This window comes from Diospyros lotus, chromosome 12 (assembly GCF_014633365.1).
Source record: "Diospyros lotus cultivar Yz01 chromosome 12, ASM1463336v1, whole genome shotgun sequence".
NCBI classification, from domain to species: Eukaryota; Viridiplantae; Streptophyta; class Magnoliopsida; order Ericales; family Ebenaceae; genus Diospyros; species Diospyros lotus.
In genome coordinates this window covers 19,205,025-19,227,870 of record NC_068349.1, presented here as the reverse complement: position 1 = coordinate 19,227,870, position 22,846 = coordinate 19,205,025, and the positions used below count along the sequence as shown (strand labels likewise).

The following is a 22,846-nucleotide window of genomic DNA, read 5'->3' as shown; positions in this document are numbered from 1 at the left end:
CATTGTTTAACAACAAAAACTCGAAGTCTTCCCAAGGAAATATAGAAGAAATTAGCAGAAAATGAGCTAATATAGTTACCTATTGCAAACAATAGAAGTACAAAACCTAAAACAACAGAACTACATAATAAAAATAAACTAAGCAACCATATTGCAAGGTAGATTATACAAATAAAACCAAGTTCTATGAGATTACCAGATTTGGGATGGCGAAGTAACAACAATTGTCCCTTGCAATTTCCGGTTACATCCAGTTCTGTGAATGTAAGGCCATGAACTTAGGTTTTATCATTACTAGCAAACAAGAACAGGTATAAATGGAAGGAACAAAATAAGTATATTTGAAACCTAAGAACAGTCTGACCAAGAATGATAAAGAATTAAATGAAAACAAGTGAGGGAAACATTAAGGGCCCGTTTAGTTCTAGAAAACATTTTCTAATTTTCAACTCCAATTTTAAAACTAAACATACTCGACATTTTATGTTTCAAAAAAAAAAGCGTTCTTTTCTAGAAAATTTAGAAAACATATTTTTTAATGTTTTGCAATTCACAGTATAAAGTTAAAAAATTAGAAAATCTACTTTTTAGTTATTTTCTTATTGGAGATTCAACTATTCAATAGAAAATTGGAGCTGAAAATTTAGAAATGTTTTCTGGAACTAAACAGACCCTAATTATTCTGCCATTCAGTTGCACATACAAATGAAACCTTTTCTTCACAACCTGTTAGCTGCAGGAGTTATCCAGGTACTGGATCTACTAATTGCACTGAAATTCTAAATTCTGGAGTTGAGATGTCATACTGCTTAAATTCCCCTTATAACCTAAACATAGCACATCCAGCAAACATACTAATGTAGTTGTACAATATCTATATTTGCAGAAACAAATAAGGGAAACTTATTCAAAAGTTTAAGATATAACAGGAGTTTGATCGTACATCCAACTGGAAGCATTTAGCTCTCTAGATTATGGTGTTAGCATTACAGTGAATGACTTCGTACAAAAGTGTCCATGCAAGATATCATGTGCCAGTACAAACCCCTTTCATACATAGAAACAACAACCAATGGGATTTTCACATCAGCAAAAAGAAAAGGAGAAAGCAACTTCAATAAAATAATAAAATAATAGTAAAGATAATAATAAATAGTAGTGTAGAAAAGAAGACAAGTTAGGTTGGTGGCTTTTTCTTCTTTTCTGTGAGATAAAGATTGATAGATACAATCTTCCATTAGCTCCCCCACGCCCCCACAAATCAAACAAACACAAACAGAACAACACTTGCATAAATCTCTCAGGTTCCAAGTATTTAAAATCCCAAATGTTCAACTGTATCACTATCATATAGTTCTAATTTCCAAAGTCATTGATCAACATGTATTTCTGTATAGATTTCGAGAATATCAGCCAACTAATTATTCTGTTTCCTAGTTTGAGTTGAGAGAATAAATCTCTTTCTCTCTCTCACAGCTAGCTGTAGGTTTCCTAAAGTAGTGTAGATATAATTTCCTAATTGTGGTGTATATACTAGGAAACCAGAAAGATGTAATCTGTATATATATTCCATTCACTATGATGAATAAAAAAACAGTTCTTCTCTCTAAAATTTTCTGCATGGTATCAGAGCAGGGGAAAATCCTTCTCTTTTGTTAAACGCTAGGCAGCCCTTATCTTTCCTTTACCACACCAGCAGCGACTGCCACACCTAGGCAGTGACTACCGCGTTATCCGTCTTTCAATCTTTCCATCACTCTTGCAATCTTGAGATCTGTGAATCACAACATGGTCGGGAAAAGCAATTTGTCCTTGAAGATCATCCCTTATCCAACCAGCAGCACGGAAGCCATCGAAAACAATATGTTCACTATCACTGGTCACAAGTTGAACAGGCAGAACTACCTCCAGTGATCCCAATCCATCATGATATTCATCTGCAGAAAGGGGAAGGATGACTACCTAACTGGAGCCACAAGCAAACTGGGGGAGGAAGACCCAAAGTTCTGGATGTGGAAATCCAAAAACAACATGGTAATGTCCTGGCTTATTAACTCAATGACTAATGAGATTGGTGAGAATTTTTTGCTATATGACACTACATAAGATATCTAGGAAACTGCTAAGGAGGCTTACTTACATGTTGAAAATACATCGGAGCTGTTTGAGATTGAAAGCATACTTGATGATCTGCAGCAAAGAGAATCCCATGTTACCCAGTACTTTAATTCTCACTCAATAAGTACTAGCTTCAACTGGATAAGTTTGATACGATCCAGTGGAATTGTTCGGAAGACGCAACCAAATACAAACAGATTATTGAAAAAAAAAAAGATTATACAAGTTCCTAATAGGTTTAAACAAAAACCTACATGGAGTGAGAGGGAGAATTCTAAGTACAAAACCTCTACCAAGCATTTGAGAGGTCGTTTCTAAAGTACATCAAGAGGAGAGCGGGATGAAAATAATGCTGAAGACGGCCACTCCAAGTCTGGAAACTTCAACTCTAACCACTCAGGGCACTCAACACAACCAACCAAACAGAAAAAAAAGCGTCTTTGGTGTGATCATTGTCATAAAATAGGTCACACAAGGGACACCTATTGGGAGATACATGGCAAACCAACAAATTGGAAACCTGCTCATGAGAGGAAAAGTCGAGGCAATATAGCCTCAAAACCAAATATTTTCAACAAGGAATAGGTGGAATGGCTGAAAAAAATGTTTAGCCAGTCACAAACCATTCAACCTTCAATGGTTCCTCCAATTCCATAGCCTACAAAGGTAATATCCTAAGTGTTTTCAATGCTAAAGGTGAACTATCAACTGTGTGGATTGTTGACTCAGGAGCATCTGACCACATGATAGGAAATATCAAGCTATTGACAAGATTTAAACCCTGTGATGAAAATTGAACTATAAGGATTGCAGATAGGTCCCTGTCAACAGTAGTAGGGACAGGTTCTATAGCTATATCCAAGGACCTTACCCTAAAATTTATTCTCTTGGTTCCTAACTTAGACTACAATCTATTGTCAATTAGTAAACTTACTACTAATCACAACTGTGTCGCCAAGTTCTCAAAAAATGTGTGAATTTCATGATTGGACTTTGGGAAAGATGATTGGCAGTGCTAGGCATGTCTAGGACTCTTATCTCCTCAAAAAGAATGACCTCCAAAGCGAACAAGTTCATCCTAGCAGCTACTCATCTTTAGAACGTTCTGTTTGTCCCTCTAATTTTCCTCTTGATAATAATGGTGCAATTATGTTATTGCACTACAAGTTAGGTCAACCCAATTTTGTCTACCTTAGGAAACTGTTTCCTTCATTGTTTAAGAATAAAGATCCACATTTATTTCAACGTGAAATCTGCCAATATTCTAAACATATTCGGAATAGTTATCCTAGCCAAAATTACAAAGCATCCCATCCTTTTTCTATGATTCACAATGATATGAGGGGGCCCTCTCAAGTCAAAAATGTTTACTAGTTCTCATTGGTTTATCTCTTTTATTGATGATCATACATGTCTTGCTTGGGTATTTCTTATGAAAGAAAAATATGAAGCCAAGTCAAATTTTCTAGAATTTTAATTCAATGATTCAAAATCAATTTCATGCCAAGATTCAAATCTTGAGAACTGATAATGCCAAGGAATATTTCAATTCAATCCTTGGAGACTATCTTTCAAATCAAGGCATTATTCACCAAAACTCTTGTACTGATACACCCCAATAAAACGAGGTTGTTGAACGTAAGAACCGACATCTTTTAGAAGTGGCCAGATCACTCTTGTTTTCTTCCAATGTCCTAACTTTTGGGGTGAAGCCATTCTTACGGCCACATATCTCATCAATAGACTACCCTCAAGGACTCTCAACCACCAAACACCTAAGTCAACTTCTTCTTCAATCTTTCCCACACTCTCGAGTCCTCTCACACATTCCCCTAAAGGTCTTTGGTTGTTCTACCTTTGTCCATCTCCATCACCAATTTCACAACAAGCTTGATCTCAAATCCATCAAATGCATATTTCTTGGCTATTCTCATCATCAAAAAGGTTACAAATGTTATTCCCCAGAATATAAGCGGTTTTTCACTTCAATGGATGTAACATTTTTTTGAAAATCAGCCCTATTATTCCAAAACTGATATTTAGGGGGAGGACACTCTAAATAATCCTCAAGAATATCAATTTTGGCACATTCCTTCCATCTCTAGTCCTTTCATCTCGAGCCAACAGCAGCAGCAACAACCTGGTCCATCCAATTCAAGTTCACAGCAATCACAACCTAATCCAAAGTCCCATCCCCATACCAATGAACTTCAAGTTTACTATCAGAGGAAGTCTAATCAAGAAGGGATTGAACAACAAACATGTCTTAGGATTAACCAAGACCCTGACCCAAATCTGAGGGTAAGTGAAGGTAATTCCAATATAAACCTATTGATGATGAACTCAATTGGCCCATAGCATTGAGAAAGGGTGTCAGATCATGCACACAACACCCAATTCAGAACTATATATCATATAAGGGTCTTTCACCTGGCTTTAGTGCATTTGTTTCAAGTATGGACAAAGTGCAAATTCCTAACAACATTCAAGAAGCCTTTCAACAACCAAGGTGGAAGAAAGCTATTTTTGAGGAAATCCAAGCCTTGGAGAAGAATGAGATTTGAGATATTACAAACTTACCATTTGGAAAAAATCCTATGGACGGTAAATGGGATTTTGCTGTGAAATATAGAGAAGATGGGTAGATTGAAAGATATAAGGCATGACTTGTAGCAAAGGGCTTCACACAATCTTATGGTATCGATTACCAAGAGACTATCACGACCCTAAGGACGAACAAGAGTATGATTGTAATTAGTAAAGGGGAGTAAGGCTATAATTAGCCTAACACATGTAATAAGCAACTATTGTACCTACCAATTAAAGTTGTAGCCGCTTGTACACTTTTGGTTACAACTTAAGGCAACCTATAAAAGGGAATTAGCTGCCTAAGGATGGGAATTGGAGTTTCTTGATTTCATTTAGTATTCAAAATGTCATCTTTCACTTACATTTGGAATCGTCAAAACCAAATTAGTCTACTTCGAGATATCATTAATTGAAACAAAATTGTCTCTTTTTTTCTTGAAAGTGTTCTATGATGGTCTTGACTATGGTGATACCTTTTCCCCTGTGGCTAAAATGTCTTCTGTGTGTTTGTTTCTCTCTATCACCACTATGCGTCACTGGCCATTGTATTAGTTGGACATTAAAAATGTATTCTTACATGCTGAGCTTGAGGAAGAGATTTATCTGGAGCAACCTCCTGGGTTTGTTACTCAGGGGGAGCCTAGTTTAGTTTGTAAACTCCGTTACTCACTATATGATTTAAAACAGTCTCCGCGAGCCTGGTTTGGTCACTTCAATGCAGTTATTCAGGAAATTGGTATGACTCGCAGTGAATCTGATCATTCATTTTTTTACAAACACGCATCACAAGGGAAGTGTATATACTTGGAAGTCTATGTGGATGATATTGTCATTACAAGTGATGATCAGGATGGTATTGCTCAGCTGAAGAAACATCTTTTCCATTATTTTCAGACTAAGGACTTAGAGTTACTTAAGTACTTCCTTGGCATCAAAATTTCTAGGTCTAGTTCTGGTATAATTCTCTCTTGGCGAAAGTAGAGATGTCAAAAGGGTCGGATGGCCCGCGGGCCGCCCGCCCCAGCCCAAGACGGGTCGGGCACTGTTCAAACGGACCGGGACAAATAATTTGGGCCCTCGGCCCAACTCGTCTAACATCCCTACCCAGCCTGACCCGTGGCCCACTGGGCCGCACCCGTTGGGACCTTATGGGCCGGGCCCATGAGGCCCTTATGGGCTTGACTGGTTAGGCCCACTAGGCCCGGCCCGTTGAGACCTTATGTTATTCCCAACGTTCCTTGCTCATTTATTTTTTTAACTATGTTATTTTTTTATCAATTATTAATATTGGATGCTAAAAAATTTATATTTCGCAATATATATAAATAATAACCATCAATATATTTAAAATTTTTAAGCTAAATTTTGTATATATTTAAATTATAAATAAACATTCTCCTTTTTATATGTGCATTATTTTTCATATCAATTTACAAGGCATGTAGAATTTTGAAATATAAAATGATAAAATAATATTTAAAACCTAAGATAGAAAATTGTTTAAAAAGAAAAAAAATGATTTTTATATATGCATTATTTTGATATTTATACATGTATTATTTTTTAAAAAAAATTATTTAAAAAAAGAAAAAGGGGTTGGGCTCGGTGGGCCTGGCTTACCAAGGCCTGTGGGCCAGGCCCACCGAGCCTGGCCCTGTGGGCTAAGGCCCACGAGCCCGCTAGGCCCATGGGCTGGCCTAACCCCCCTACATATAGGGGTCATGGGCCGGGCCAAACCCTACCCACGGCAAAAAGGGTCGAGCCCAGCCCAGCCCAGCCCGACCGGGTCCTTTTAGTAAATGGGCTGGCTCGGCCCGTTTAAAAAGCCTGTGGGCCGACTCGAGACGGCCCTTTTGACATCTCTAGGCGAAAGTATGTATTAGACATTCTGAAAGAAACTGGGATGCTTGATTATAAACTTATAGATTCTCCTAGGATCCTAATGTAAAGCTTTTACCAAGACAGAGGGAGCCTCTTGCAGATCCTGGGAGATACCGCAAACTGGTGGAAAAACTTAATTATCTCACTATCACTCAACCTGACATTTCTTTCTCAGTCAGTGTTGTCAGTCAATTTTTACAATCTCCTTGTGATAGCCACTGAAATGCAATTGTCTGAATTCTCAAGTATATCAAAAGAGCCCCAAGTAAATTACTATTATATAAGGACAGGGGTCATACTCAAGTAATCGGATATTCTAACGCTGACTAGGCAGGTTCTCCATCTGATAGATGATCTACTTCAGGATATTGTGTTCTGGTTGGAAGGAACCTGGTATCTTGGAAAAGTAAAAAGTAAGATGTTGCAAGGTCGAGTGTAGAAGCAGAATATCGTGCTATGGCCTTGGCAACATATGAATTTATCTGGTTAAAACAATTGCTTCAAGAACTCAAGTTTGGAAAAATATCACTGATGAGGTTAATTTGCGATAATCAAGCTGCGTTACATATTGCCTCCAATCAAGTCTTTCATGAGAGGACCAAACATATCGAGATAGATTGTCACTTCATTCTAGAGAAGATTTTATCTAGTTGTATTACCACATATTTTGTCAATTCAAATAACCAATTAGCACATGTCTTTACTAAATCCCTCAGGAGTCCTCGAATTGGGTATATTTGTAACAAGCTTGGTACATATGATATATATACTCCAGCTTGAGGAGGAGTGGTGAGTTGTATATTGTTGTGTGTGTATATCTCTCCTAAGGTTAGCCTTAGGCTTATGTCATGACCCATGTAGTGTTTGTATATACATAGGTTGTAATCTATTAGCTCTAATATACAGAAAATATCTATCTTGATGCACACTTATCATTTTGGTATCAGAGCCGGTCATCCTTGACTTTGAAGGCGGTGATCAGATCAAACAGGGGAGGCGTACAACAAAGCAAAAACAATGGCGAAAGGAATGCGTCTGAAGCAATTGGAGACGCGAATGGAGGTGCTAGAGTTTGGAATGACTCAAAACACATGAGGAAATTACTCAGGGAAGGGAGGATCAAGTTGCTGCAAGGGAAGGAATGCAGCATGAGTTGGAGATACACCAGGAGACAATTGAACAATATGGACAAAGGATCCATAGAATATTCAATATGTTCTCTGCCCTTCCACAATTCAAGTTGTCGTCTAAATTTCCACCCCGATTGACTGCGAATCCTAGTTATTCCGGCCACCGAATACTCTCGCGGCCCGACGAAATGGTGGAGCCAAGTGAGCTGTCAAAGGAGGATATTGGAATACTGCCAAGAGGTTTGAATTCTCATACTAATGTTCATACCCCGATGCCACATCTGGAGATTCCCCTATTTGACGGATCCAAGCCTAGGTAGTGGATCCGTAAATGTGAGAGATTCTTCCAATTGTATAATGTGCTTGAAGTGTAGAAGGTAGCCGTGGCAGCAGCCTATCTTAATGATATGGCCGATTCTTAGTACCAGGGGTTGGATTACAGCTAAGGAGATGGAGGTGGGGTGGAATGAGTTCGCTGAGGAATTGCGTGTAAGGTTTGGGGAGAAAAATATGTTAGACATGATTGAGGAATTTAAGATGCTGAAGCAAGTGGGAACGGTGACAAAGTACCTAGATAAGTTCGAAGAATTGAGAGAATTGATGTGGAATGTTCAGCCATCCTTGATTGAGCAGTGTTTTGTGTCAGATTTTGTGAGTGGCCAAAAGGGTGAGCTTAGCTTGATGGTTAAGATGATGATGCCTACTTCGATAAGGCAGCCGCAGAGAAGGCCAGATTGTAGGAGTTAACGTTAGAGGCCATATTTGGGAAGAATAAGCAGTGGCCTAAGTCCAATTCCAACCCCCAACAAACTGTTGTAATCAAACCCTAGGGCACAAACAAAGAACAAGAGAGGAAGAAGAAGAAATACCTCTCAAGAATTTCACTAAATCAGAGAACAAAGTATGAATTACAAAAGATTAAAATCAAACAAAGAGACGTCGCTATTTATATAGCAGCTATCTTATAGAAGGCACCTTATAACCGAGGAGCCTTATAACCACCTAACTATAATAAAACAACAGTAGTAGCAACACAACATGACAACATAACATTAAAGATACAATAAGAAGCCTGCTATGCTTTTACATTCCCCCTCAAATCAGACTCCATAGAAGAAGAACTTGTAATCCTGGAGTTGCTTGTAGAAGCACCAGACCTGCCATGCACTAGAGACATTTTAAGACAAAGTTTATCACACGGAAACTAAAACCAATCTCTTGCCAACCTTTTGATAAAAATGTCAACCACCTGATAAGCTGTAGGAATATATCTAATTTCAACTTCATTTCAACCTTTTTCACGTACAAAATGAACATCAATCTCAATATATTTTGTTCGAGAATGAAAAACAAAGTTCTAAGCAATACTTTTTGCAGCCAAGTTATCACTCCAAACAACTAAAGTAGTAGTACAAGGATAACCCAACTCTAAAAACAATTATCTTAACCATAAAAGTTCTGCAACCCCATGGGCAACAACCCGGTATTCAACTTCTCCAACAAATCTGGCTACCACTGATTGTTTCTTTGACCCCCATACAATCAGATTTTTGCAAAGAAATACACAAAGACCACTGGTAGATCTCCCAATATCCTTGCAGCTAGCATGGTCTGCGTCCGTATAGACAGCTAGGAGCATATCATCATACGAGGGGGAGAACCACAAACCCAAGCCAATTGTCCCTTTAATGTACCTAAGGAGTCTTCTATAAGCTGACCGATGTTGTACCTTAGGTTCAAATAAAAATTGACTTAATTATTTAACCACAAAAGCAATGTCTAGGCATGTATAGGTCAGATATTGCAATGACCCAATGATAGTCCTATACAAGGACGGATTAGTAAATGGATCCCCCTCATTAGTCCAAGATACTCCTGAAGTTATAGGTGTATCACACGGTTTGCAGTCTTGCATTACAGCTTTCCTCAACAAGTCCAAAGCGTACTTAGATTGGGTCAAGTATAAACCATTTGTATCCGTAACGCCCCACTTTTCTTTTTCCAAGGTACACATACAAAGATGCATGATAATACTAGCAACCACATGGTAATCAAAGGGCGTTTATGGAAGCCTTTGCCAACGGAAGCAAATGATCGAACCTGAAAGCTTTATAAAAACCATAAGCTAGATATTTAAGGCTTTCACTATGTGCTTTTAACACAAAAACCACCTGAAAAGCCATAATACAACTTGGGAATCTAGAGATCATTTAGGCTCCCTTTTTACAATAATTAAAACTCACACTAAAGCTACAATACAATGTTTTTACAATTAAAACGTAGAATAACTAGCTATCCGAGAACCACTTCCTTTCCTTTCCACTGACTTGATTCCGAGGCACCTGTCACGACTAACCCACCTGGAACGTTGAATGTTCCAGGGGTATGAGACGTCCAAGTTAGATAGTTATATCTAAGTGAGTGCAACAAGAAAAGATAGCATGTATGTAAATGAGATATGCAAAATGATATGAAACTGCTTGTGTGGTAGTGACGCCAAGGTGTTGCAATCACCCCCGCTGATCAATCATGTTCTCACATCTCCATGACTTTTCACCAGTCTAACATGAGATCCTGACTTCAGCTAGCCACACACACCGAGTGATGCATGACAAAGAAAGAGAAAATGCTTGGTTTAAAGGAAAGTCATGCTTATGCAAGTAATCACCCTTACCCATGTGAAGACAAAATGTTCGGTATGTATAATAAAAATGCAAAAAGCACTCACCTTGCTAGTTTGGAAGTGCTAAGGTACTGTTTACAGGGTTCGGGAATACTTTTCTGCAAAAATAACATACTTTCGAAACTCAAACCTAAAATATTTTTACATAGGGTTCTAATAATAAATTTAAAGACCAAGTACACAAAATTTGGGGCTAGGGGGGCATCTCACGCGCCCTCATGCGCTTGGGGAAGGACCCCCACGCGCTGCACTCGCAGCAGTCAGGTGGCGCGTGAGCTGCATGCGCCGCCCCTCCCGTTTTGACGTCTTGTGATTTTTCAGCCCGTTCTCCCTCGTCCGGACTCCAATTTGACCTCCATTTGAACCCACGCGACCCTTATTCAATTATCTATCGAACTACGGAAAGCGAATAGAATTACCTTGCTGTTTTGATGTTGTTTAACTCCTTTTACGATGGCAGTCCAAATTTTTCGGTGAAGCGTTTCTCCACTCTATTTTTGGGCAGAACTTTTCCTCTCAAACTCATTTCCTTTTTGCTCTTGATTAATGGTGAGATTGTCCCTTCTAAGGGCTTAATATTTATAGGCATCTATGGCCAATCCAAGTGTGCCATGTGTCGCTTGCCATGTATCACTTGGATAAGGTTGTAATCATTACTTTCGTAGGATCGCGCCACGTGTCCCTAGTGATTTGTGCCATTTCACCCCCCTTGCGACATGTGTCCATTGAAACATGTGCCCATTGAAACATGTGCCACCAAATGTTAATTAGGTTTTTCAAGATTCCTCATAATTGCTCATGATTATGTTTCCTAACTAAGTTAGCTTATTTGGTCTCCTTAACCAATTAGTCACAAGATATTTTTAACTTCTTCAAATAACTCTTTAGCACAAAACTTCTTTGCACTTATATCACTTGAGCCCTATAACTCTTTAAACCTCTACAAAATACCTTAAGATAATGCCCCTTCGTGGTAGTTTCCATGATTTTTCGGAAAACCCTTCATTCGTTCCTCAGCGATTACCCCGGAACTTCACATGCATCCTCCGATTTCCAAGAAAACGTTTATTTTTTGAACAACAACAATGCCTAGGAAAACTTCGGGTATTACAGTATCTCGATAAGCCTCAAACCCTAAGAAATAATTGACAGATCCTAGAGTCTTCGGGGCAAAGTATTTATCTAGGTCATAAATGCATGACTTAAGAGTTGTTAGGTCTAAACCAGTTAGCAAAATATCATGAACAATGCCTAAGGAAACTTCGAGTATTACATCCTCCCCCCCCCCCCCCCCTAAAAAAAGATTTCGTCCTCGAAATACACCCCAAGGTCTCCACATGGTTGAAGAGGTGTGAGAAGTTTTTCTGCATTTCTTTTTCTCTCTCCCAAGTGGCTTCCTTAATGTTATGGTGTTTCCACAACACTTTCACCAGTGGTATCACCTTGTTTCTCAATACTTTCTCCTTTCGGTCCAAGATCTCAATGGGTCCTTCGGGATAGGTCAAATTCTCTTGTAGCTCAATCGTTTCTTCTAGAATCTTCTGGGAAGGATCGGGTTCGCACTTTCGTAGATAAGACACATGGAACACATCGTGTACGCTTGACATTGATGGGGGTAGTGCTAACCGATATGCTACTGGAGCAATACGTTCCAAAACCTCATATGGCCCAACGTAGCGTGAGTTTAACTTCCCTCGTTTCTTCCCTTGGTGCAAGATCTTCAAGTATACCTTGTCTCCAGTTTGAAATTCCAAACCCCTCTTTCGATTATCGGTATATGACCTCTGTCGGCTTTGGGCTGCCTTAATCTTTTCCTGAATCACTTTAATCTTTTCGTTAGTTTGTTGCACCATTTCAGGTCCCAAAAGTTGACTTTCTCCCACCTCGGTCCAACATAGAGGTGTTCTGCACCTTCGACCATAGAGAGCTTCGTATGGAGCCAGAACAATACTACTGTGATAACTATTATTATATGCAAACTCAATCAGGGGTATGTGCTCCTCCCATCCTTTTGAAAACTCAATCACACAGGCTCGCAACATGTCTTCCATGGTCTGGATTGTCCGTTCTGACTGTCCGTCTGTTTGGGGATGATATGCCGTACTCAGCCGCAATTGGGTCCCCAAACATTTTTGCAAACTCTCCCAAAATCGAGAAGTGAATCTCGAATCTCTGTCGGATACTATACTCACTGGAGTTCCATGTAGTCTGATTATCTCTTTTATATACAATTGTGCTAACTTGCTGACTGGTTGCCCTACTTTCATGAGCAGAAAATGAGCGGACATTGTTAGCCTATCCACTATTACCCATATTGCATCATTTCCCGTAGGTCCTCTTGGCAAAACCGTAACAAAATCCATAGTGATATGCTCCCACTTCCATTCGGGAATATCTAGGGGTTGCAGCTTCCCAGCAGGCTTTTGATGTTCGATCCTTTGATAGGTGTTACATCGACTCACGTGACGAGCTATGTTTTTCTTCATTCCCAACCACCAGTACAAATTCCTCAAGTCCCCGTACATTTTGGTAGCACTAGGGTGGATAGTGTATTTGGCTCGATGCGCCTCTCCCAGAATGGTTTGCCTGAATTCCTTGACCCTGGGCACATAGATTCGGTCCATGAACCGTAACATACCATCAGAAAAACTGAAGTCAGGGTTTTTGACCCTTCCCCGATCATCCACCCACAACTTCACCCTCGAGTCTTCCAGAGTAGCTTGCCGAATTTGTTCCACTAGATGGGAATGAACCACCAGGACAGCGACGTAGACGGACGTTCTTTTAGGAATAGTGCCCATTGACAATTGGCTGAAAGCCTCCACCAATCCCCACTCCCGAGCCATCAAATTAGCTATCAGAGCAGACTTTTCCATGCTTAACGCATCAGCCACAACATTTGCCTTCCCGAGGTGGTACTGGATCGTACAATCGTAATCCTTCAAGAATTCCATCCACCGCCGCTGCCTCATATTCAAATCCTGTTTCGGAATGATGCAGAAAGCCCACACGTCCTCAGCCCATCTAACTTTTCTGCCCTTTGCCCGCGTGTAGTGTCAAGTGAGCTAGGGCCGCTGCATCGGCGCCCGGATGTAGTGACAAATGAGCAAGGGTTCCCGCATTTGCTTGGACGGATGTGGGTAAAGAAGTTAGTCCAACATCAAAATCAAAATCAAAACCAAAATCAAAATCAAAACCAAAACCAAAAACAAAATCAAAATCAAAACCAAAACCAAAACCAAAAACAAAATCAAAATCAAAATCAAAATCAAATTCAAAGTCAAAGCCAAAAACAAAAACAAAATCATAGATTAAGGATTGGGTCATGGAACATAGGAACATTAACAGGCAAAGCTATGAAAGTGGTAGATGTGATGATTAGGTGAAAGATTAATATTATGTGCCTTCAAAAGACGAGATGGGTAGGGAAAAAAGCAAAAACTTTGTCAGAAAATGGATATAAAATATGGTACACAGGAAATGATCGAGCAAAAAATGGAGTGGGGATCATTATGGATAAAAGCTTAGTAGATGAGATACTGGATGTAAAGAGAATAGGGGATAGGATTATTATGGTGAAGGTTATTCTAGGAAGAATGACTATGAATATCTTTAGTACATATGCACCACAGGCAGGGTTAGGTGAGGAGATAAAAGCAAAATTCTGGGAAGACCTAGAGGGACTCATACAAATGATACCAAGAGGAGAGAAAGTGATTATAGGAGGTGACTTAAATGGTCACGTGGGTAGAGACAGAAACGGCTATAGAGAGGTACATGGAGGGTATGGATTCGGGGAAATTAATAATAAGGGTAAGTCTATTCTAGATTTTGCAATGGCATATGGGCTCATCATAACCAATACTAGGTTCAAAAAACGGGACGAACACTTAAATCACATATAAAAATGTCACAACAAGCACCCAAATAGATTACTTCCTCATGAGACAAGAGAACCGGGTATGTTGTAGGGATTGTAAGGTGATACCAGGAGAGTGTTTGACTACTCAACATAGACTTCTAGTACTTGACGTCCAAGTAAGAAATTAGAAGAGAAAAAATCACATAAAACAAAATCTAAGAATCAGGTGGTGGATTTAAAAGGGGAGAAACAACTAATCTTCAAAGAAAAATTAAGGAGTAAAAGAGAATGGAATGGAGAAGGACAGACAACTAAATGTGGAGAGAAATGGCTAATGCCCTGAGAAACACAACAAAGGTAGTGCTTGGAGAGACAAATGGTAGAGCCCCTAACCTTAAGGAGTCTTAGTGGTGGAATGAAGAAGTGCAATTGAAAATTAAAAATAAGAAAAATTGCTATAAGGTTGTATATCAGTGCAACAATGAAGAAAATCAAAAAAATTATAAAGAATCAAAAAAGGCAGCAAAAAAAGCTGTTAGTGAAACAAGGTCAAAAGCATACGAGAATCTATATAAACGACTTGATACAAAAGATGGAGAAAGGAATATATATAAATTAGCTAAAGCAAGAGAAAGAAAAACAAGGGATTTAAATCAAGTGAAATGCATAAAAGATGAAAATCAAAATGTATTAGTGAATGAGGGAGCGATTAAGGAGAGATGGAATGAGTATTTCACAAAATTATTCAATAATGATGGCAACACAAGAGTTAGGTTGGGACATCTTAGTAACTCCGAAGGAAACGTGAGCTATACATTTTATCGACGTATAAGTCCAAATGAAATAAGGCAAGCATTAAAAAAGATAAAAAATCATAAGGTGGTGAGACCGGATAATATACCAATAGAAGCATGGAAATGCATAGGAGAAGAGAGTATCTCCTGGCTAACGAAATTATTTAATGCGATTCTTAAATCAAAAAAGATGCCAGATGAGTGGAGGAAGAGTACTTTGGTCCCTATATATAAGAACAAATGAGATGTTCAAAACTATGAAAATTACAGAGGAATTAAGTTAATGAGCCATACCATGAAACTCTAGGAGAGAGTAATAGAGCAGAGGCTCAAAAAAGAAACAGAGGTCTCAGAAAATCAGTTTGGTTTCATGCCCGGTAGGTCAACAATGGAAGCTATATACCTACTGAGGCGCCTAATGGAAAGGTATCGGGATCATCAGAAGGACCTACATATGGTGTTTATAGATCTAAAAAAGGCCTATGATAGGGTCCCTAGAGAAGTATTATGGAGGGTTTTAAAGAAGAAAGGAATCCAAATAGCCTATATACAAGCCCTTAAGGACATGTATCATGGTGCAGAGACAAGGGTTAGAACATGCGGAGGGGATACTGAACCGTTTAAAATTACAATAGGATTGTATCAAGATTCTGCACTAAGTCCATACTTATTTGCTTTAGTAATTGATGAACTCACTAAAGATATTCAGACAGACGTGCCATGGTGTATGCTATTTGCAGACGACATAGTGTTAGTGGATGAAACAAAAGAATGAGTGAACACTAAGCTTGAGTTATGGAAAAACAATTTAGAATTTAAGGGATTTAAATTAAGTAGAAAGAAAACAGAATATATGGAATGTAAATTTAGTAAGAATGCAAGAGTGGAGGATGTTATAATAAAATTGAAAGACCAAATCTTACAAACAAAAGACCATTTTCAATATTTGGGCTTAGTGATTCAAAAAGATGGAGAAATTCACGAGGATGTCACACATAGAATTAAGGCAGGTTGGCTAAAATGGAGAAATGCATCGGGGGTGTTATGTGATGATAAAATCCCATTAAAATTGAAAGGAAAATTCTATAGGACAGCTATAAGACCAGTTTTGTTGTACGGCTCAGAATGTTGGGCAGTCAAATACCAACATGAGCAAAAGACGAGTGTAGCGAAGATAAGGATGTTAAGATGGATGTGCGGCCATACAAGAAAAGATAAAATTAGAAATGAAGTTATTCGTAATAAGATAGGAGTAGTGCCAATAGAGGAGAAGATGAGAGAGACTAGACTAAGATGGTTTGGTCATGTGAGAAGGAAACCAAGACACGCTCCTGTGAGGAGAGTTGATGAAATGGAACAATTAATCAAAAAAAGAGGTAGAGGCAGACCTAAGAAGACTTTGAGGGAGACATTAAAGTTTGATATGAAGTGTATGGATCTCAATGAAGATATGACAAAAGATAGAAATACATGGAAGTCTAGAATTCATGTAGCCGACCCCACATAGTAGGATAAAGGCTGGATATGTTGTTTAAGCTCTTATGATCTGTAAAGATCTCGAACTTTTCCCCATGCAAATAGTGCCGCCAAAATTTCAAGGCAAACACGACCGCAGCCAACTCCAAATCATGGGTAGGATAGTGCTGCTCGTGATTTTTCAATTGCCGAGACCCATATGCCACCACCCTTTTATTCTGCATGAGTACACACCCCAAGCCAGTTTTTGAGGCATCAGTATAAACCACGAATCCTCCTGGCCCACATGGCATGGCTAAAATGGGTGCAAAGGTTAGTCTCTTTTTAAGTTCATTAAAACTATGCTCACACGCCATATTCCATTCAAACTTAACTCCTTTTCTCGTTAACTGGGTAAGTGGTAAAGCGATATGAGAAAATCCTTCAACATATTTTCTATAATAACCTGGCAGCCCCAAAAAACTTCGTACCTCAGTCACGGTCTTAGGTTACTCCCAATTTCTTATCGTCTCAACCTTTGAAGGATCCACCGCTATTCCTTCCTCTGATATGACATGGCCCAGAAAAGCTATTTGGGTTAGCCAAAACTCACATTTAGAAAATTTGGCATATAGTCGATGCTCCCGTAATGTCCTTAGAACTGTTTCCAGGTGTTGCTCATGTTCCTCCCTACTAGCTGAATATATTAGAATATCATCAATAAACACAATCACAAACTGGTCTAGGTATGGCCTAAATATCCTATTCATCAAGTCCATAAAGGCTGCTGGTGCATTAGTCAACCCAAATGGCATCACCAAATACTCATAGTGTCCATAACGAGATCTAAAGGTAGTTTTCGATACATCCTCCTTCCTGATCCGCAACTGGTAGTGGCCCGACCTCAAATCTATCTTCGAGAACACCCTAGCACCTTGTAACTGGTCAAACAACTCATCAATTCTAGGGAGCGGATACTTATTTTTTATAGTAACCTTATTCAATTGGCGATAATCTATGCACATCCTTAGACTCCCATTTTTTTTCTTTATAAACAATATAGGTGCTCCCCAAGGTGACATGCTAGGTTGGACAAAACCCTTGTCCAAAAGGTCCTGCAGCTGACTTTTCAATTCTCTTAATTCTGCTGGGGCCATCCTATAAGGAGGTATTGATATAGGATTTGTCCCTGGTAGGACATTTATGGCAAGCTCAATTTCCCGATAAGGGAGTAGTCCAAGTAAGTCTTCAGGAAACACATCAGGGAAGTCTCTTACTATGGCCACTTCCCCAAGCTCAACTTTTTTGTTATCCTCCTGTACACAAGCTAGGTAGCCATATGCTCCTTTCCCTAACATCTTAGCAGCTTTAAGGACTGTTATCCATTTGATTCTCCCACTCCCATTTTGTCCTCAAAACTTCTCCCAAGTTCCATCATCTGCTTGTAACTCAACTATCTTTGCTTGACAGTTAATTTTTGCATTATATTTAGTCAAGAAATCCATCCCCAAGATTATGTCAAAATCCTGAATATATAGGGACGTAAGTTTGACTGGAAACTCATTATTCCCCAATACGATCCGTCCATCCCCATAGCCTGTATATGTTTCTACTTGTCTTCCAAAAGGGGTAGATACTATCATGGGACACCCTAGTTCTCCCAATTCCAATTTTAAACAACATGCCAATGCATGCGATACAAATGAATGAGTAGACCCTAGGTCTATCAATACTTGCACCGACGTATCAAGAAAGATCATTGTACCTTGTATTATTGACGGGTTGGCACTGGCGTCTTCTCCGTCAAACTGAACACGCGTCCCCGCTGCGGCTCCCTGCTTCCTTTATTTGCCCCGAATTGAACAATACCTTTCTTCTGAGGGCAGTCGCGAGAGATATGACCAGGTTTCTGGCAAGTGAAACACACAGCCCCTTTGGGCAATCCCGAGTCACGTGGCCAGTTCCTCCACAAGAATAGCATCCCTGGGCTCCTGTCCTACAGGGTTTTCCTAGATGATATTTCTGACATTTCGAGCACGTACCTTTGGTCTTGAACTTCCTCCCTCGAGTCCCCAAGTCATGCTTTCTTCCCAACCTTCCGTCCTCGGGCCCACGAAATTCCGTTCCCAAAGTCTCCATTCGCCGAAAGTTGCTTTCTACCGTCAAGGCTTGCAAGCACCACTTCTGCATAGGTGCGTGTCCCCTAGGAGCTTAAAGCTAGTTGAATTTTCCACTTCAGTCCCCCAAGGAATTTCTGTGCTTTGGCTTCCTCGTCCAGGTTGTATATAGGCATATACTTGATTAGCCTTGTGAAGTGGTCCTCGTATTGGGCGACAGACATGTCCCCAGTTTGTTTTAGATTCATGAACTCTCGTCCTTTCTCCATTTTCTTACATAAAGGAAAGTATTTCGTATTAAAAAGTTCCTTAAACTGCACACACGTAGTAACTGGCGTACCTTGTCCTTCAGGACCTTGCAGGGTTCTCTGCATCGTTTTCCACCACTGGTCAGCTTCATCACGAAGCATAAATGTTGCACAACCAACCTTGTTCTCCTCCTCACAACCAATAAAGTCAAAGATCTTTTCGACCTGCTCCAGCCAAAACTCACTTTCACAGGGATCGGTCCCTGCCTTTCCTCCAAAAATAGGCGGGTTCAACCGCTGGAACTTGTCGCTAATATTAGGATTTCGAGGGATAACCTGACCCGCTGGTTGTGTTCCTCACATAAGGGTGACCATACTTTCCAAGACCCATTCCATTTGATCCATACAAGTCCCTCCTCCTTGGTTCCCTTCTGGTAGTGGGTTACCTTGGGGCGTCTCCGTCCCTTCCTCGTGGAGGTCTTGCATCTTCTCCTCTTGAACGTTGTTTATGAGCCTAGGGTTCCTGGTTCAGCGAATGTTTACCATCTGAAACCATTTACAATAAATTTCAAGAACAATTTATAAACATATTCTCCCAAAGATGTACACCCAGTTAATAAAAAAAAGCATGCAACCATACGTCCTAACCTTCTATATGACAATCACCCACCTATCCACACCCATATGATGGGTCTTATAAAGCCATTATCAAGCATGCAAATCCCTAAGTCCCAAATTCCATATTGTAACAACCTCTTAGGGTTCTTGTTACACACTCAGGGTCCTTAGGTTTACAAGACATCCTCAATATTCCTACAACATCAACAACCTTCCAAGTCAATTTGTCCAAAATCCTCAAGGTTTCTAATCCTTCACCTACAATCACTTGTTCATTTCACAAATCATTACTCAAAGTATCCTTATCAAATAAAATTCAAATTCCTAAAGAGCAGCAACCAACAAATCTCCAAATGATAATAACCATCACATAACCCTCACTTCTTCTTCTTTTTTTTTTGGAAAGTAACAATCATCAACTTCTAAGAACAATAACCACCAATTTCCAAGCAATAATAACCATCAAGTTTCAAGAAGCAATAATTAGAACTTTATATGTCAAACCAAAATTGCCTCCCAAAATCCAATATGCTTCTTAGTTATGGCAATAAAGTGGTTTTAACCTACCGAACGACCAACTTACTCTTTCCTGCCTTAATCCACTTACTGATCGAGTTTAGGTGTCATTCCTTCAGGTTCCTTCTTCCTTATGTTTTACATAACCTGTCACCACAAACCATCAAGATTAGTATGACTATAACATCTTGTATATTACATCACCGCCTTTTTATTTATACATACATAGCGATTCATTCCCTTACCACGACCTCCCTACCTTGTTATTCTAAGTATACATACATAAGCCATATCCGCCACTATCACTATTCTACGTGTACATATGTGTAAGCCATATCCGCCACTATTCCACTTCCCCTATATACATATCCAAAATTTACATGAACCGAAATTGTCTTCCTACACCTCCATCCGTCATCACTCCTCGTCCTTGGACCCAGATGGGGGTGTCAGGGCACGTTCCTCAGGCTCCTGCACAGGTACCTCCTCAAGCGCAGGCATAACCTGATCAGCCACGGGCATGACCTGATCAGCCACGAGAGCCTCGACCTCACGTAAGCGGTTCATGAACGCTATGAAATCAGGGTGGACCTCGTGAATAATGAGATGATTTCCTGCATCCTTCCACTCGGGGGTGAGCAAGGAAACTAAGTAGGCTATTTGTAGTCCTGCCAAATGTGGCACCACTACGTCCGATGGAAGCTCCAGGATGGTAGGTGACACAGCATCAAGAAAATCTCCTAAGGCATCTGCAGGGATCATATACACTCCCCCTAATTGCATGGTCCACCATCCCATGATAATGCGCTGGTGTTGATGTTCAACTACGTTGGGGTCCATTTCCTATATTTAACCAAAAACATCCTCAAAGTCAATCATGTAAGGAAACTAAATCGAGTTATGTAAATCTAGCTCTGATACCAACTGTAACGCCCCATTTTTCTTTTTCCAAGGTACACATACAAAGATGCATGATAGTGCTAGCAACCACATGGTAATCAAAGGGCGTTTATGGAAGCCTTTGCCAACGGAAGCAAATGATCGAACCTGAAAGCTTTATAAAAACCATAAGCTAGATATTTAAGGCTTCCACTATGTGCTTTTAACACAAAAACCACCTGAAAAGCCATAATACAACTTGGGAATCTAGGGATCATTTAGGCTCCCTTTTTACAACAATTAAAACTCACACTAAAGCTACAATACAATGTTTTTACAATTAAAACGTAGAATAACTAGCTATCCGAGAACCACTTCCTTTCCTTTCTTATGACTTGATTCCGAGACACCTGTCACAATTAACCCACCTGGAACGTTGAATGTTCCAGGGGTATGAGACACCCAAGTTAGATAGTTATATCTAAGTAAGTGCAACAAGAAAAGATAGCATGTATGTAAATGAGATATGCAAAATGATATGAAACCGCTTGTGTGGTAGTGACGCTGAGGTGTTGCAATCACCCCCGCTGATCAATCACGTTCTCACATCTCCATGACTTTTCACCAGTCTAACATGAGATCCTGACTTCAGCTAGCCACACACACCAAGTGATGCATGACAAAGAAAGAGAAAATGTTTGGTTTAAAGGAAAGTCATGCTTATGCAAGTAATCACCCTTACCCATGTGAAGACAAAATGTTCGGTATGTATAATAAAGATGCAAGAAGCACTCACTTTGCTAGTTTGGAAGTGCTAAGGTACTGTTTACAGGGTTTGGGAATACTTTTCTGCAAAAATAACATACTTTCGAAACTCAAACCTAAAATATTTTTACATAGGGTCCTAGTAATAAATTTAAGGACCAAGTACACAAAATTTGGGGGTAGGGGAGCATCTCACGCGCCCTCACGCACTTGGGGAAGGACCCCCACGCTCTGCACTCGCAGCAATCAGGTGGCGCGTGAGCTGCATGCGTCGCCCCTCCCGTTTTGACGTCTTGTGGTTTCTCAGCCCGTTCTCCCTCATCCGGACTCCGATTTGACATCCGTTTGAACCCACGCGACCCTTATTCAATTATCTATCGAACTACGGAAAGGGATTAGAATTACCTTGCTATTTTGATGCTGTTTAACTCCTTTTACGATGGCTGTCCAAATTTTCCGGTGAAGCGTTTCTCCACTCTATTTTTGGGCAGAACTTTTCCTCTCAAACTCACTTCCTTTTTGCTCTTGATTAATGGTGAGATTGTCCCTTCTAAGGGCTTAATATTTATAGGCATCTATGGCCAATCCAAGTGTGTCATGTGTCGCTTGCCATGTATCACTTGGATGAGGTTGTAATCATTACTTTCGTAGGATCGCGCCACGTGTCCCTAGTGATTTGTGCCATTTCACCCCCTTGCGACATGTGTCCATTGAAACATGTGCCACCACATGTTAATTAGGTTTTTCAAGATTCCTCATAATTGCTCATGATTATGTTTCCTAACTAAGTTAGCTTATTTGATTTCCTTAACCAATTAGTCACAAGATATTTTTAACTTCTTCAAATAACTCTTTAGCACAAAACTTCTTTGCACTTATATCACTTGAGCCCTATAACTCCTTAAACCTCTCCAAAATACCTTAAGATGATGCCCCTTCGTGGTAGTTTCCATGATTTTTCGGAAAACCCTTCATTCGTTCCTCAGCGATTACCCCGGAACTTCACATGCATCCTCCGATTTCCAAGAAAACGTTTATTTTTTTAACAACAATGCCTAGGAAAACTTCGGGTATTACAGTATCTCGATAAGCCTCAAACCCTAAGAAATAATTGACAGATCCTAGAGTCTTCGGGGCAAAGTATTTATCCAGGTCATAAATGCATGACTTAAGAGTTGTTAGGTCTAAACC

At 39.7% G+C, this 22,846-nt stretch overlaps 1 protein-coding gene across 8 annotated transcripts in view; it reads right to left on the bottom strand.

Moving 5' to 3' along the window:
• LOC127786643 (uncharacterized) overlaps nucleotides 1–22,846 on the bottom strand; it is a 109,918-nt gene that overhangs the window by 72,526 nt on the left and 14,546 nt on the right. For all 8 annotated transcript variants that reach the window (XR_008020023.1, XR_008020024.1, XM_052314174.1 and 5 more), the window contains one exon: nucleotides 197–256. Coding sequence is in view for 6 of the 8 variants with exons in the window: in XM_052314174.1 (XP_052170134.1) it covers nucleotides 197–256 (60 nt within the window). In the remaining 2 variants the exon portion in view is untranslated. The remainder of the gene's footprint in view (nucleotides 1–196; nucleotides 257–22,846) is intronic.